This window comes from Coregonus clupeaformis, chromosome 27 (assembly GCF_020615455.1).
Source record: "Coregonus clupeaformis isolate EN_2021a chromosome 27, ASM2061545v1, whole genome shotgun sequence".
Taxonomy (NCBI): domain Eukaryota; kingdom Metazoa; phylum Chordata; class Actinopteri; order Salmoniformes; family Salmonidae; genus Coregonus; species Coregonus clupeaformis.
The window spans coordinates 33110354-33127581 of NC_059218.1; the positions used below are offsets into that span (position 1 = coordinate 33110354).

The following is a 17228-nucleotide window of genomic DNA, read 5'->3' on the forward strand; positions in this document are numbered from 1 at the left end:
TTTCCACGTGTTTGATACCATTCTATTCACTCCATTCCAGCCATTATTATGAGCCATCGTCCCCTCAGCAGCCTCCTGTGATACAGATCAATCAGGAGAGGCGGTCCAGACCAGGGTTCAGGGATCTGCCTATTCATGGTACATTTGGAGGATGCAGCTTTTGATGACGCCCATGTATCTGTCCCAAATCATCTGATGCCTGACGAGAGAAGAGATGAAGCATTACAACAACATTAATGACTGTATAAACACACACACACAGACAGACACACACACACAGAGAGAGAGACACACACACACACAGAGAGAGAGAGACACACACACACACACACACACACACAGAGACACACACACACACACACACACACACAGAGACAGACACACACAGAGAGAGAGACACACACACACACACACACACAGAGACACACACACACACACACAGAGACACACACACACACACACACAGAGACACACACACACACACAGACACACACACACACACACACAGAGACAGAGACACACACACAGAGAGACACACACACACACACACACACACAGAGACAGACACACACACACACACACACACACAGAGACAGACACACACACACAGAGACAGAGACAGAGACACACACACACAGAGAGACACACACACACACACACACACACAGAGAGACACACACACACACACACACACACACACAAACACACTAACCTGAATGTGCCAAGACAGTGAGCGGCATTGGTGTAGTGAGTGAGGAAGAGTGTGATCTCTGCCACTGTCCATCTATCATATCGACATGGCTCTATGAACTAAGAGAAGAGGAGGAGGACATAAGGCTGTTAGCAGAGCTTTCCTCAATCTTATCAGGACAGGGGAAAAGCAACTTAGTCATAGGATGATAGTCAGTATCAGGGCAGTAGATACAGAATCTATTCCACAGACAGGTCAAACTGAATACTATACCAACAAGAGTTAACCACTAAAACTACATCAATACATTGCCAGATATACTTCACATCCAACTCTACGATCATGTCTAATTTGTTTCTACAATCTATAATGCCAAACAGGGAATTTCACTACAACAAGTTTTAGAAACATGTTAAAAGAGGACTTGTCACATATGTCATAACACGTTTATTGGCTATTAGGGGTGTACCTTCTCCACGAGGTCGATGAATAAATCTCTGACATCTTTGGTATGTGTAAGTTTAGATGCAAGGTTTATCAGCGCTCTAGAAAGATTCTGTGTGCAGAGAGAATGAGATAGGAAAAGAGAGCAAAATATTAATTCTTACAACCTAACAGATTCAAATTCTTTCCATTTTGTCTTGTTTCAGCTGGGGGAGGGATGTGGGATCTTCATTTCAATCTGATTAGGAATCAAAGTCTGAAATGTTAGACTATTCGATTCCTATTAGTCACCAGTTTCATATAGCTTCGATATATTTTACTTTAACTTATTAATTAATCATAATTTAGACACTTTTAATTGAAATTAACTATTATTCTTCATGCATTGGCAATATAGTATTTCACTTCTGGTTAAAAACAACTCCAACTCTGATATGTGCATATCTTAGTCTTTGTACACATTAAAAGCACTTATCAGTTAGTTGCTCACTTTAAAGTTAGCCTCCATCAACTTGTAGACTTTGATCTTTCCCCGCAGAGCAGCACACACCAAGCTAAGAGAGAGACGAGAGGAGAGAAGAGATTCAAGAGGGGGACCAGCAAAGACATCAATGGCTGAATTCTTTTTACAACTCTCAACATTAACCCACACAACCACTTTCATACACATGGTTACACCCATCGTACATTTTATGTTGGTCCAGCATGTCTTTGTCATAAACCAAAACCTTGAGATCTTTCAGTTCATGCAGAAACTCTTTCTCCAGGTCAACATCCATATCCTCCATCATGCTATCTGTGAAGAGAGAGGGGAAAAATGAATGGGATCTGGTGCTAGAAAGCCAAGTATGTGCAGCATTGAAACCTCATAAAGCAGGTGTCTCCAACCTTTTCATGAGAGCTACTTTTACAAAAACGAAACATGTCGCAAGCTACTCATTTTTCTCTAACTTTCAAAAAAATGTATATTCTCCTTTCCCCTGCAACTCTTCCCGGGGTCCTTAGTGTACAAGAGAAAGTAGTGCACTATGTTTTTGTTAAAATACCTGGTTAGATAATGGTTAATAAACAACTCTAAACGTTTTTGGGGTTTTCACTCTCAAAATTACAATTGTTCATAGCGAAACAACAAAATTAGATGTTCTAAGTCGATGTCAATGCTTAAATCACTCTAGAAGACAATTTTTTGGGGGTCTGGAAGAAAACTAACACATTTAGATTCTAATTCCCCTTTAAATGCGCATCTGGCCCTTTAATTTAATTGCACATCTAGTGTGCAGTCTGATGTGCTGCCCTAACCCTAACCCTAACCCTAACCCTAACTCTAACCCTAACCCTAACCCTAACCCTAACCCTAACCCTAACCCTAACCCTAACCCTAACCCTAACCCTAGTCTAGCGATGGTTCTGTACTGCTGCTCATTTCATGGCAAAGTTTGCAAATAATATACAGTACTTCCTCATGATATACTTCTGCCAGGTAAGCCTACTTTGCACTTAACATTTAATTGAGAAGGCTTTGTGGAAAGTATTTCTGTCAACCCACAAGACAGTTATCACATCAACTGGCTACTAGTGATGGGCATTCCAAGTCCTCTGTGAGCCGGATCATTTGGCTTCGTTCACCTCTAATAGCCGTTCATTTGGCTCCCAAACGGCTTTAATTGTCACGCCCTGGCTCTGGGGACTCTAGTATGTTGAGCCAGGGTGTGAGTTTTCATTTGTTTATGTTCGTATTTTGGTTTGTGTATGACCATTGACTGTCACGTCATCGTTTTGTTGTTTTGATCGTGTGATCATTCATTAATAAATATGTTCACATTCAACGCTGCGCCTTGGTCCTCCTCTATGAATGACGATCGTGACATTAATCTCTAATTTAAAGCCTAAAACGTTGCCTACCATTATGTCATATCGTGAAATGTGAGTTCAAATAAATGTTTACCTGACCAAATTATTAGATGGCCTGCAAAAAAAAATGAAGACAACATATTACGCACTGATAAAATGAGCGTGGACCAGAATGAGTCTCTCGCCTCACTATTGTTATTGCACTGAGGAATTACCAACTTCAGAGAATGTTTTTATAATTTATCTGCAGATAATCGATGTCTGGGGCTCAAAAAGTAATAGTAAAAGTATGCAAATCAGGGAGCCAAATTAACTTATTTTTCACATACGCGATTCGGTTCCCGGCGTTCACCAAAAACAGCTGTTCAAAAAGAGCAGTTCGCGAACGAGCCATCACTACTGGCTACACAAGGAGTGATAGACAAATGCCCGCACCACACAGACCTAAAGGGGAAAAATTGCTGGAAATTAATTGGCAGATATTGTGTTAGGTTTGGCTTTTTAAGCAAATAGTGGCTAACCAGGGGTGGGATAATTTCTATGTTGCGTTGGTTAGATAGTAGCTGGGAGCTTGCGGTGTCTGATGCGTTATGACAGTTTGAGGTGGAACACAATTGTTTTGCGTGCTACTCATAAGTGGTCTGCGAGCTACTGTGCGATCAACCTGTTGGAGACCCCTGTCATAACGCAACTACTTCTACGGGCCAAATAAAACTGTTTCTGACAAGAGCTTTGAATTCAAATAATTATTTATATTATATACTTTTTTCCCCAGGGACTGGCTTCTTTGCATTGTCTACTACAGTTAGCAGCATTGTGCATGCTTTGGTGCCATTAGTGACTGGTCAAATCAACAGAGATGCATCTTACCCACTGCTCCTATTGTCCAGTAACTGATGAGCTGGCCTGCACAGAAGGCAAAGTCTTGGAATGAGAGGTACTGCAGCTTCCTCTTTCCTGTCTCAAAACGGCTGTTTGCAAAAAACACAATGGCAGCATAGTCCCTGCAGGGATAGAGAGAAAAGTGAGATGGAGGCACAGTACGTTGGAGGGCCTGAACCCAAGGAAACTAACACAGGCAATTATCCCTTTTTCATCCATAATTCTATAAACCATAACGTCAAATCGTCTATAAACAAAGATGCATGTATACTATTCCCTGTGAATATATTGTATATACTACTAGACTTATGGTTGACAGATCTCTTTCGCTACACTATTTCTGTTTCTCCTTCCTTATTCCTCCCACTCTATTCTTGTATCCACCTTGCCAGTGTGTCGGAGAGCAAGAAGTGACGCTGTATGTTCTCCACTAGTGGGCCCTTGAGCTCCTCCACCACTTTGAACACCCGCTTGAAATTGTCAAACTGGAGAGAGAGACAGTAAGACAGACAAAGAGACAAAGAGACAAACAGACAGACAGAGACAGAGATGTGCTTCGTGTTGGTATGCTCTATATCCGAAGGCTTTTGTATTTCTGATCATGACCTCACTATAAAATCCCCACGGCTGGCAGGCAAATCCCACTGCATGACAGTGCTTAAACTGGACAGGTAATTCAATTACAGAGCAGTGCTGTCCAGCTAAAGTCCTGGCCTGTCCTGCATTTAAGCTGCTCTTGAGTGACAGGTTCTTCTCAAGCTGGGAGTTCTGTGTTAATACAGTCAGGAGTCGCGCTACAGTAATGTAGCCTCTTCTCAGTGAGTGTGGTGTTTGTGTTAGTCTCACCTGTCTCCTGCAGCTCTTCAGTGTGATCCCTGTTTTACAGCTGATGTCATCCAGGTCCTTTTTGGTCCCTTTGGAGAGCTTTTTCCCCAGCACCTCTCTGGCAAACACACTGTCAAATTCATAGTACCTGCAGAAAACAACAACACACTGGTTAACTCTCCTCCATCAACAGCTCTAAAACATGGGGAGGAAGGGCTAATACATACACACACGCACTCCCACGTGCACGCACGCATGCATGCACACACAGTAGTTGTATTTGCATGTGGTCCTGAGCAGTGGAAGCTCCTCAGAGGAGGAAGGGGGAACCATTGTACTAAGTGAATTTCATTAAAATAAAAATAGAGAAACATTAAAAAAGTTATCCTTTTTAGATAAAACTATACTAAATACACTGCTCAAAAAAATTAAGGGAACACTTAAACAACACAATGTAACTCCAAGTCAATCACACTTCTGTGAAATCAAACTGTCCACTTAGGAAGCAACACTGATTGACAATACATTTCACATGCTGTTGTGCAAATGGAATAGACAACAGGTGGAAATTATAGGCAATTAGCAAGACACCCCCAATAAAGGACTGGTTTTGCAGGTGGTGACCACAGACCACTTCTCAGTTCCTATGCTTCCTGGCTGATGTTTTGGTCACTTTTGAATGCTGGCGGTGCTTTCACTCTAGTGGTAGCATGAGACGGAGTCTACAACCCACACAAGTGGCTCAGGTAGTGCAGCTCATCCAGGATGGCACATCAATGCGAGCTGTGGCAAGAAGGTTTGCTGTGTCTGTCAGCGTAGTGTCCAGAGCATGGAGGCGCTACCAGGAGACAGGCCAGTACATCAGGAGACGTGGAGGAGGCCGTAGGAGGGCAACAACCCAGCAGCAGGACTGCTACCTCCGCCTTTGTGCAAGGAGGAGCAGGAGGAGCACTGCCAGAGCCCTGCAAAATGACCTCCAGCAGGCCACAAATGTGCATGTGTCTGCTCAAACGGTCAGAAACAGACTCCATGAGGGTGGTATGAGGGCCTGACGTCCACAGGTGGAGGTTGTGCTTACAGCCCAACACCGTGCAGGACGTTTGGCATTTGCCAGAGAACACCAAATTGGCAAATTCGCCACTGGCGCCCTGTGCTCTTCACAGATGAAAGCAGGTTCACACTGATCACATGTGACAGACGTGACAGAGTCTGGAGACGCTGTGGAGAACGTTCTGCTGCCTGCAACATCCTCCAGCATGACCGGTTTGGCGGTGGGTCAGTCATGGTGTGGGGTGGCATTTCTTTGGGGGGCCGCACAGCCCTCCATGTGCTCGCCAGAGGTAGCCTGACTGCCATTAGGTACCGAGATGAGATCCTCAGACCCCTTGTGAGACCATATGCTGGTGCGGTTGGCCCTGGGTTCCTCCTAATGCAAGACAATGCTAGACCTCATGTGGCTGGAGTGTGTCAGCAGTTCCTGCAAGAGGAAGGCATTGATGCTATGGACTGGCCCGCCCGTTCCCCAGACCTGAATCCAATTGAACACATCTGGGACATCATGTCTCACTCCATCCACCAACACCACGTTGCACCACAGACTGTCCAGGAGTTGGCGGATGCTTTAGTCCAGGTCTGGGAGGAGATCCCTCAGGAGACCATCCGCCAACTCATCAGGAGCATGCCCAGGCGTTGTAGGGAGGTCATACAGGCACGTGGAGGACACACACACTACTGAGCCTCATTTTGACTTGTTTTAAGGACATTACATCAAAGTTGGATCAGCCTGTAGTGTGGTTTTCCACTTTAATTTTGAGGGTGACTCCAAATCCAGACCTCCATGGGTTGATCAATTTGATTTCCATTGATAATTTTTGTGTGATTTTGTTGTCAGCACATTCAACTATGTAAAGAAAAAAGTATTTAACAAGATTATTTCATTCATTCAGATCTAGGATGTGTTATTTTAGTGTTCCCTTTATTTTTTTGAGCAGTGTATATTCACACTTATCACCAAATAATTGATTAAAACACACTATTTTGCAATGAAGGTCTACAGTAGCCTCAACAGCGCTCTCTGGGGTAGCACCATGGTGTAGCCGGAGGATAGCTAGTTTCCTTCCTCCTCTGGGTACATTGACTTCAATACAAACCCTAGGAAGCTCATGGTTCTCACCCCCTTCCATACCTCCATAGACTTACACAGTAATTACACTACATGATCAAAAGTCTGTGGACACCTGCTCGTCGAACAACATCCAAAATCATGGGCATTAATATAGAGTTGGTCCCCCCTTTACTGCTATAACAGCCTACACTCTTCTGGGAAGGCCTTCCACTAGATGTTGGAACATTGCTGCAGGGACTTGCTTCCATTTAGTGAGGTCGGACACTGATGTTGGGCGATTAGGCCTGGCTTGTGGTTGATGTTCCAATTCATCCCAAAGGTGTTTGATGGGGTTGAGGTCAGGGCTCTGTGCAGGCCAGTCAAGTTCTTCCACACCGATCTCAACAAACCATTTCTGTATGGACATCGCTTTGTGCACAGGGGCATTGTCATGCTGAAACAGGAAAGGGCCTTCCCCAAACTGTTGGAAGCACAAAGTTGGAAGCACAGAATCGTCTAGAATGTCATTGTATGCTGTAGCATTAAGATTTCCCTTCACTGGAACTAAGGGGCCTAGCCTGAACCATGAAAAACAGCCCCAGACCCTTATTCCTCCTCCACCAAACTTTACAGTTGGCACTATGCATTCGGGCAGGTAGCGTTCTGCTGGCATCCGCCAAACCCAGATTAGTCCGTCAGATTTCCAGATAGTGAAGCGTGATTCATCACTCCAGAGAACGCGTTTCCACTGCTCCACAGTCCAATGGCGGCGGGTTTTACACCACTCCAGCAGACAGTTGGCATTGCACATGGTGATCTTAGGCTTGTGTGCGGCTGCTCGGCCATGGAAACCCATTTCATGACACTCCTGACAAACAGTTATTGTGCTGACGTTGCTTGCAGAGGCAGTTTGGAACTCTGTAGTGAGTGTTGCAACCGAGGACCGATGATTTTTACACGCTTCAGCACTTGGCGGTCCTGTTCTGTGAGCTTGTGTGGCCTACCACTTCGTGGCTGAGCTGTTGTTGCTCCTAGACATTTCCACTTCACAATAACAGCACTTACAGTTGACCGGGGCAGCTCTAGCAGGGCAGAAATTTGACGAACTGACTTGTTGGAAAGGTGGCATCTTATGACGGAGCCACGCTGAAAGTCACTGAGCTCTTCAGTACTACTACTACTGCCAATGTTTTACTATGGAGATTGCATGGCTGTGTGCTCGATTTTATACACCTGTCAGTGTGGCTGAACTAGCTGAATCCACTAATTTGAAGGGGTGTTCACATATCTTTGTATATATAGTGTATGATGACATCCAGAGGATGTCCTCAAACCTATCAGAGCTCTTGCAGTATGAACTGACATGTTGTCCATCCAATCAAAGAATCAGAGAATTAATCTAGTACTGAAAGCATAAGCTACAGCTAGCTAGCACTGCAGTGCATAAAATGTGGTGAGTAGTTGACTCAAAGAGAGAGAAATACAATAGCTGAACAGTTTTGAACAAATTAATTTCTTAACAAATGAAGGACAAGCAGAAGAGAAAGAGAGTGAGCGAGCGAGAGATAGAGAGAGAGAAAGAAAGAAAGAGAGCGAGGGAGAGATATACTGTAGCTATATTTCGTAGTATTATTTTCTTCTTCTTCGTTTATCTTTCACTTCCTTAGCTAATGCAGCTAATTTAGCCTACTCAACAACCTGACTCAGACAGAGAGGAATGCTATTTATGTTAGCTAGCTGGATTAGGATATCCAACACTGCAACTCTTCCAATCAAGGTAAGCTTTCGGTTTTATTAATTTATTGCCAACGGGGGCCACCAGTGTAACTACTAAACTGCTTGCTGTAACATTACACTGTACTGCGTGATTGTACACATGGATTGGATTGTGGATTAACTCATGTGTTAGTTCTAATTTGTTGACTATAACGTTAATGTGGTGATAACGATGTAGGCTGTGTATCTTTTAGCGGACATGGTATGAAGGTTTGGCTTGGAGAGGTTTCTGCGCCTGGTCACAGACAGCTGTTGTGTTGTGCCTTGAAGTCCACAAGCGTAGGGAAAAGGTGAGAGGAGGAGAGCACGTAGATTTGAGAAGGAATTATACATTGAGCAAAGTGATGATGCAGTATGTGGTTGCTTTGAAAGTTAACTGTGTGTGCGGGTGATCAGGGGTGTATTTAGTCCGCCGATTCAGTTGCAAAACGTGCCTTAAATGGAAGCAAACATAACGAAACTGGGAGGGAACTACCTGAATTTGGACTAATGATTATACCCCAGATCAGCTAGAAGCAGGCAAGAGTGTGCAAGGCAGTATTGAATGTGTCACTGTCTGTCACCTTGATTACTCTATGTGTCTCTCGACCTGTGCACCTACAGTGGGGGAAAATAGTATTTAGTCAGCCACCAATTGTGCAAGTTCTCCCACTTAAAAACATGAGAGAGGCCTGTAATTTTCATCATAGGTACACGTCAACTATGACAGACAAAATGAGGAAAAAAAATCCAGAAAATCACATTGTAGGATTTTTAATGAATTTATTTGCAAATTATGGTGGAAAATAAGTATTTGGTCAATAACAAAAGTTTCTCAATACTTTGTTATACACCCTTTGTTGGCAATGACATAGGTCAAACGTTTTCTGTACGTCTTCACAAGGTTTTCACACACTGTTGCTGGTATTTTGGCCCATTCCTCCATGCAGATCTCCTCTAGAGCAGTGATGTTTTGGGGCTGTCGCTGGGCAACACAGACTTTCAACTCCCTCCAAAGATTTTCTATGGGATTGAGATCTGGAGACTGGCTAGGCCACTCCAGGACCTTGAAATGCTTCTTACGAAGCCACTCCTTCGTTGCCCGGGCGGTGTGTTTGGGATCATTGTCATGCTGAAAGACCCAGCCACATTTCATCTTCAATGCCCTTGCTGATGGAAGGAGGTTTTCACTCAAAATCTCACGATACATGGCCCCATTCATTCTTTCCTTTACACGGATCAGTCGTCCTGGTCCCTTTGCAGAAAAACAGCCCCAAAGCATGATGTTTCCACCCCCATGCTTCACAGTAGGTATGGTGTTCTTTGGATGCAACTCAGCATTCTTTGTCCTCCAAACACGACGAGTTGAGTTTTTACCAAAAAGTTATATTTTGGTTTCATCTGACCATATGACATTCTCCCAATCCTCTTCTGGATCATCCAAATGCACTCTAGCAAACTTCAGACGGGCCTGGACATGTACTGGCTTAAGCAGGGGGACACGTCTGGCACTGCAGGATTTGAGTCCCTGGCGGCGTAGTGTGTTACTGATGGTAGGCTTTGTTACTTTGGTCCCAGCTCTCTGCAGGTCATTCACTAGGTCCCCCCGTGTGGTTCTGGGATTTTTGCTCACCGTTCTTGTGATCATTTTGACCCCACGGGGTGAGATCTTGCGTGGAGCCCCAGATCGAGGGAGATTATCAGTGGTCTTGTATGTCTTCCATTTCCTAATAATTGCTCCCACAGTTGATTTCTTCAAACCAAGCTGCTTAGCTATTGCAGATTCAGTCTTCCCAGCCTGGTGCAGGTCTACAATTTTGTTTCTGGTGTCCTTTGACAGCTCTTTGGTCTTGGCCATAGTGGAGTTTGGAGTGTGACTGTTTGAGGTTGTGGACAGGTGTCTTTTATACTGATAACAAGTTCAAACAGGTGCCATTAATACAACTTCTCTTAAAGAAGAAGTTACAGGTCTGTGAGAGCCAGAAATCTTGCTTGTTTGTAGGTGACCAAATACTTATTTTCCACCATAATTTGCAAATAAATTCATTAAAAATCCTACAATGTGATTTTCTGGATTTTCTTTTCTCAGTTTGTCTGTCATAGTTGACGTGTACCTATGATGAAAATTACAGGCCTCTCTCATCTTTTTAAGTGAGAGAACTTGCACAATTGGTGGCTGACTAAATACTTTTTTCCCCCACTGTATGTGATAAACTTTCCTTTGTAGGCTAGGTTGGGGCAACTTCATGATGGGTATAGGGAAAATTTGAGTATCATGTAGTAGCCTGAACCTAGCAATGTTACTTACATTGAGCTGGGTGAATGATAAATTAATGACAGTCATCCAACATGCTGTAATAGAAATATGGCCATGCTCATTAAATAAAATATGGCCATGCTCCCTAATCTTGAACGGCACCAACCGCCACTGGTCCTATGTCTATTTCTATGTTTGCACACAAATTGCCCTTGGCTTTGGGAACAATAACAATTTATAGAATTGAACTCACACCTTTCAATGAGTATTCTCTGGTGCTGGGCCGGGATCTGATACAGCAGCTGACTGCCCACTTTGGTGGGGGAGTGTAAGAGACGCTCACACATCTGGAAGGTTCTAAATTGGTCCATGGTATCGCTGGTCAGGACCTCTGCATTCGCCTCACACTCCAGTAATGCCCCCTCATCCATCCGCACCTTCACTGCATCACTCACTGTGAGGGAGAGCAAGGCAGAGATGGGAGAGAGACAATGTAAATGATGTCACGGTCTGGTCATTGACATTCTATTGTGTAGGCATGTGTGATTTCAAAACAAATAGGTAATATTCATACAGCAAAATCAATACATTCCTCTGTCACACAGTGCAGTGTCACCACAACTATGTCATTCCAAAGTCTCAACAAAATAGGATAGAGACAAACCTGTGAGGCCATCCAACCAAAGCTGATAGACGTCCATATCCATGATAGTTGTGTTCCCCACAAACACATCCAGTTCCATGGACATCTTGTAGGCTAATGAGGAATTAAAAAGACTGCAGAGAGTTAATTTAAGAAAGACTATAGTTAAAAAGAGTAGTCTACACACAATCAGAATGATCTTGGTAGCCTATTTATATCTATAGAGCAGTAGGTAGCCTAGCGGTTAGAGCGTTGGGCCAGTCACCAAAAGGTGGCTGGTTTGAATACCCGAGCCGACAAGGTGAAAAATCTGTCGATGTGCCCTTGAGCAAGACACTTAACCCTAATTTGCTCCTGGGGTGCCATACAACTATGGCTGACCATGTAAAACAACACATTTGACTGTATGTGACAATAAAAAACATTTGAAAATATATATATATATTTACATACATTATGCCTTACAGAGGCATTCACTATTGCTAGACTGCAAAGTTGATCCACTGAGGGTCCTGTTTCTAGGTGAAGCTGGCATTAACAGTCAGGGATCGATTACCCATTTAAAAGGGTAGTCACACCACGACGACACACTGGGTCACTAGATTGTGCCATTGTGTAACATAGCCACATTAGGAATAAAAAATAATGCTACTTTACCTTTAACTAGTGTTATGTATCTGTCAAGTCGAGGGGACCGTTTGGGTAAACAGCATCTGCGAACGCGTATTATTTATTGCGCAGTTAAAACGTCAGGTTCTGCATAGAATTAGAGTAAAAACAGCGTATCAAATTTGCATAGACCTGCATTCAAAAGAACACTAAACACTGCGTAGAAACACTATCCTTATTGTAAAATAAAAGCGAAACGACAGATGTCCAAAGGTGTCGCTGACAAGTAAATTGTGGCTCCTCTCAAAATCCACAACAGAAAGCGCAACTTTGTTTCTCTTTGCTGGATAGCTCTAGAGAATAGCACATTTCATACAAGGCACTTTACTGCCATCTACTGCAGTGGATAAATATATTTTTTCCGTTATATATATATTTTTTTAATTGACCGTTTTCTAGCAAAATATCACTGGCCAAGTTCTTTGAAGGAAAGTCTTTATCGCACGCAATATGACGAGCACTGCCCATGGTCGTGAAACGGACAAAATGATGGAACGGTCCATGGTTCTGAAATTAGCACAAATCTGGGGCTATCCATGGTGTTGAAATCAGCAACGTTCCTATGGAAACAGTTGAAGATGGGCGTGTCTGCTGCATGGGAGTTAAGGTAGTAGGCTAATATGATGGTCTAGGTCAATATTTATAGTTGTGCCATTATATTTGCCGAATCTAAACTCTCTCTGAGTACGGATATATTTCTTAGATTACTTGACCTGGGCATTGTCTTGTGTTCCACAAATCTGTATGCACATTTTTTCCCTCTGTCCAAATATTAGTGCGCGTTTATCTTTCTGTGGACTGGACTTGAGCGCCACCCTGGCGAAAGTGAGAAAATACAGTGTATTTTTACATCAACATTAGTGGTGACGAATTATGGTCTTCTTCTTAACTGGCCATTTTTAAGAGCAATTTTATTCCGCGCTTTAGAAGAGGCATCGATACAAACCGCATAAAACGCTACATTAAACGCTCGTTTCACTTCGTATCGTGAAAATGACAATGACAGAGACAATGTGGGCAAAGGCTTGTTTTGCAAGATACATCCTCCGTAGCGTTGAGGATCAGGGCGTCACAATTTAAATCATCATCTTGTAAGCATTCCATGACCTATTTTATGAATTATTTTGCAAATTGGCATATTTCCCACTGAAATTTCCAGTCATTGAGCCGCACTCGCATGACGCCAAGCCTACAGTAAATGACACAAAATGTGCAGCAACAGCGAGATTGACAGCCGAGAGCTCTCTAAAATGTCCGACGAGGACTTGTTATCATTCTCCAAAAAAGATATTGTGGCCCGGTTACGCAAAGAGGAGGCCAACAAGATGACAGCCCTTATACAGCGAGGACGTTTAATTAAAGATGTTAATAAACAACTGCAGGAGCATTTACTCGAAATCAGGGAACTCAAAGTAGTCAATAATAGGCTTCAGGAGGAGAACCAAGAACTGCGAGAACTATGTAGTTTCCTGGATGATGACAGAATGAAAATAAAAACGCTTTCGCGAGAGTGGCAACTTTTTGGACACCACGCCGCCAAAGTGATGCGCGATGACTTGGGTGGACATCTGAAGAAACTGGCTGATTTGGAACGAGTGCAAGATGGATTGGTAAAGGAGAATTTTGATCTCAAGGAACTGTGTGTTGTTCTGGAGGAGGGTTGTGTCAGCAGAGGTGATTCCAGTCCTGGCGGGTCGTCCGAGTTGAGTTTACAGTATTTTGTGGCCCGGGACTTTGGAGACGGAAGTTCCAGCGCTGGGAGCATCGGTAGTCCAGATCCTCTTCTAGTCTGTTCCCCCAATGAATGAGAGAAAATCAACAAACTTCTTCTATCAAATATAAAAGATGTTGTTAATCTCATATCAGGTCACAATAAAGGGGAACGGGTCGTTTTTATGCTATGTTATAGATTTCTAGCAACATATCACAGGACATGTTCTTATCGCGCATTCAATATGACGGGAGCTGACCTTGGTGCTGAAATAAGCAACATCCGACACGGGAATGTTTTATGTCGAACTGTTTTATATTGACTGTTGATGGGAATTTGTATTCTTCAATTCTATTTTATTAGATTGCATGGCACATGTTCCATTTTCCTTTCAGTTTTGTCGTATTGTTCTTTACACTAATAGTGTTTATTTCCCCTTCATTCATTCAATAACACTTTTCACTCTGAATATCAAAGCATTATCTATCCTATCCTTTGAGCTGGTTAGCCTTTTCTAAGTCGTGTCTGTGCCCCTTATAGCATGTCATATATTTGTAAGACTTAAACACCGAATTGTACAAAACGTTATAGTAATTGTGAAAACCCTCATGTTTTTATCCTGTTTTGATTAAAAGATGACAATAATGATCTGTAACAGCTTGTTGTTGTTTTTACATTACCCCTATTTGGGTAGATTAGAAACAATAATGTCTGATGGTGATGTTTTGAAAAACCCACCTCCCAGTCTCACAGTTATAAGACTTTCATAGGATGAAGTGGATGGAGGAGGCATTCATTATTGATCCAGGATCAAGTTCAGGAGCAAGGTCTAGGCCTATACATGCAAGTTATTGGGCTTGTTCAACATTGCAGCCGACACTGCAGGTGACTGCGGACTGACTGATCTACAAATGACCTTGCATCATAAATAACTACTCATTATTATTTGTTGATCAGTCAGTATGTTCAGTGACAGCTGTCAGAAGTGGAGTAAACGATGTGTAGGGGAGATTGCACTCAAAAGGGGGGGAACTACAGTAACTCCACCCGGTCTCAATGAGGGGGTATGTGGGGAACTGAACCAGGAGAGATTATCTCATGTTATCTCAAACTAATCTTGAATTCAAATTCATAACCAAGTCATATATGAATGCCTTTTAAGATAATCTACCTACACACTGAATAAGGCTGCAAAGCTGAAACGTATGTGTATGCTATCCCTGATGCAGTAAAACAAATAAAATGAAATAAGCTTTATTTACATTTAACAGTTTTTTTTGTCATTTAGCAGACGCTCTTATCCAGAGTGATTTACAGGAGCAATTAGGGTTAAGTGCCTTGCTCAAGGACATAGACAGATTTTTCACCTAGTCGGCTCGGGGATTAGAACCAGCGACCTTTCGGTTACTGGCACAACGCTCTTAACCACTAAGCTACCTGCCGCCAGGTAGGTATGCAATACAGTGGCTTGCGAAAGTATACACCCCCCTTGGCATTTTTCCTATTTTGTTGCATTACAACCTGGTATTAAAATTGTTTTGTTTTTTTTTGGGGGGGGTTGTATCATTTGATTTACACAACATGCCTACCACTTTGAAGATGCAAAAACATTTTGGGTGTGAAACAAACAAGAAATAAGACAAAATAACAGAAAACTTGAGCGTGCACAACTATTCAACCCCTCAAAGTCAATACTGTATTGTAGAGCCACCTTTTGCAGCAATTGCAGCTGCAAGTCTCTTAGGGTATGTCTCTATAAACTAGCCACTGGGATTTTTGCCCATTCTTCAAGGCAAAACTGCTCCAGCTCCTTCAAGTTGGATGGGTTCCGCTGGTGTACAGCAATCTTTAAGTCATACCATACCAATAATACTGCACCTAGTTAGCTAGCTGAATAAACTAGGTTAGTCTATTCCTAGAAAACATTGAACCGCTGTAGTTTACAACAATTATAGTTTCTGAGGTGGAAGTTGGGAGAGTTATATTTGGGAGTTGTGGTGAGGGAGGCCCCTCTCTCCTTTCCCAGATGTTTAGTTCATTTTATTCCGATCTCCTCTGCATTATTGTAGCCATCTGCTGCAGCCTGTCAACTATGCCTCTGCCTATCCCTGTTCTCTCCTCTCCGCACAGGCTACACAAACGCCTCACACCGCGTGGCTGCTGCCTCTCTAACCTGGTGGTCCCTGCACGCACGACCCACGTGGAGTTCCAGGTCTCAGGCAGCCTCTGGAACTGCCGTTCTGCTGCCAACAAGGCAGACTTCATCCCAGCCTATGCTACCCTCCAGTCCCTCGACTTCTTGGCGCTGACAGAAACATGGATTACCACTGAAAACACTGCTACTCCTGCTGCTCTCTCCTCGTCTGACCATGTGTTCTCGCATACCCCGAGAGCATCTGGTCAGCGGGGTGGTGGCACAGGAATCCTCATCTCTCCCAAGTGGACATTCTCAATTTTTCCCCTGACCCATCTGTCTGTCTCCTCATTTGAATTCCATGCTGTCACAGTCACTAGCCCATTTAAGCTTAATATCCTTGTCATCTATCGCCCTCCAGGTTCCCTTGGAGAGTTCATCAATGAGCTTGACGCCTTGATAAGTTCCTTTCCTGAGGATGGCTCACCCCTCACAGTTCTGGGGGATTTCAACCTCCCTACGTCTACATTTGACTCATTTCTCTCTGCCTCCTTCTTTCCACTCCTCTCCTCTTTTGACCTCACCCTCTCACCGTCCCCCCCTACTCACAAGGCAGGCAATACGCTTGACCTCATCTTTACTAGATGCTGTTCTTCTACTAATCTCACTGCAACTCCCCTCCATGTCTCCGACCACTACTTTGTATCCTTTTCTCTCTCCCTCTCCTCCAACACTACTCACTCTGCCCCTACACAGATGGTAATGCGCCGTCGCAACCTTCGCTCTCTCTCTCCCGCTACTCTCTCCTCTTCCATCCTATCATCTCTTCCCTCTGCTCAATTCTTCTCCCTCCAATCTCCTGATTCTGCCTCCTCAACCCTCCTCTCCTCCCTTTCTGCATCCTTTGACTCTCTATGTCCCCTATCCTCCCGGCCGGCTCGGTCCTCCCCTCCAGCTCCGTGGCTTGATGACTCATTGCAAGCTCACAGAACAGAGCTCCGGGCAGCTGAGCGGAAATGGAAGAAAACTAGACTCCCTGCAGACCTGGCATCTTTTCACTCCCTCCTCTCTACATTTTATTCATCTGTTTCTGCTGCTAAGGCCACTTTCTACCACTCTAAATTCCAAGCATCCGCCTCTAACCCTAGGAAGCTCTTTGCCACATTCTCCTCCCTGCTGAATCCCCCTCCTCCCTCTCTGTGGATGACTTCGTCAACCATTTTGAAAAGAAGGTTGACGACATCCGATCCTCGTTTGTTAAG

General features: G+C 43.6%; 2 protein-coding genes across 3 annotated transcripts; one reads left to right on the plus strand and one right to left on the minus strand.

Moving 5' to 3' along the window:
• Positions 1–13: 13 nt before the first annotated feature.
• On the minus strand, positions 14–12650 carry LOC121541820 (acidic fibroblast growth factor intracellular-binding protein B). Of its 2 annotated transcripts, none has more exons than XM_041851134.2 (11): positions 12110–12650; positions 11474–11566; positions 11065–11263; positions 4715–4841; positions 4253–4353; positions 3857–3990; positions 1823–1931; positions 1626–1689; positions 1161–1247; positions 713–810; positions 14–199 (listed from the first exon to the last, which is right to left on the minus strand). In XM_041851134.2, exons 2-11 carry the CDS (start codon positions 11556–11558, stop codon positions 130–132), a joined length of 1074 nt encoding a protein of 357 aa, XP_041707068.1. In that variant the 5' UTR covers positions 11559–11566; positions 12110–12650; the 3' UTR covers positions 14–129. The 2 variants fall into 2 exon arrangements, with proteins under 2 accessions (XP_041707068.1, XP_041707069.1); XM_041851135.2 differs by having other exon boundaries at positions 11474–11586.
• Positions 12651–12903: 253 nt separating this feature from the next.
• Positions 12904–14489, plus strand: LOC121541821 (coiled-coil domain-containing protein 85B-like). The gene has a single exon (XM_041851136.2). It carries the CDS (start codon positions 13330–13332, stop codon positions 13927–13929), a length of 600 nt encoding a protein of 199 aa, XP_041707070.1. The 5' UTR covers positions 12904–13329; the 3' UTR covers positions 13930–14489.
• Positions 14490–17228: the final 2739 nt, after the last annotated feature.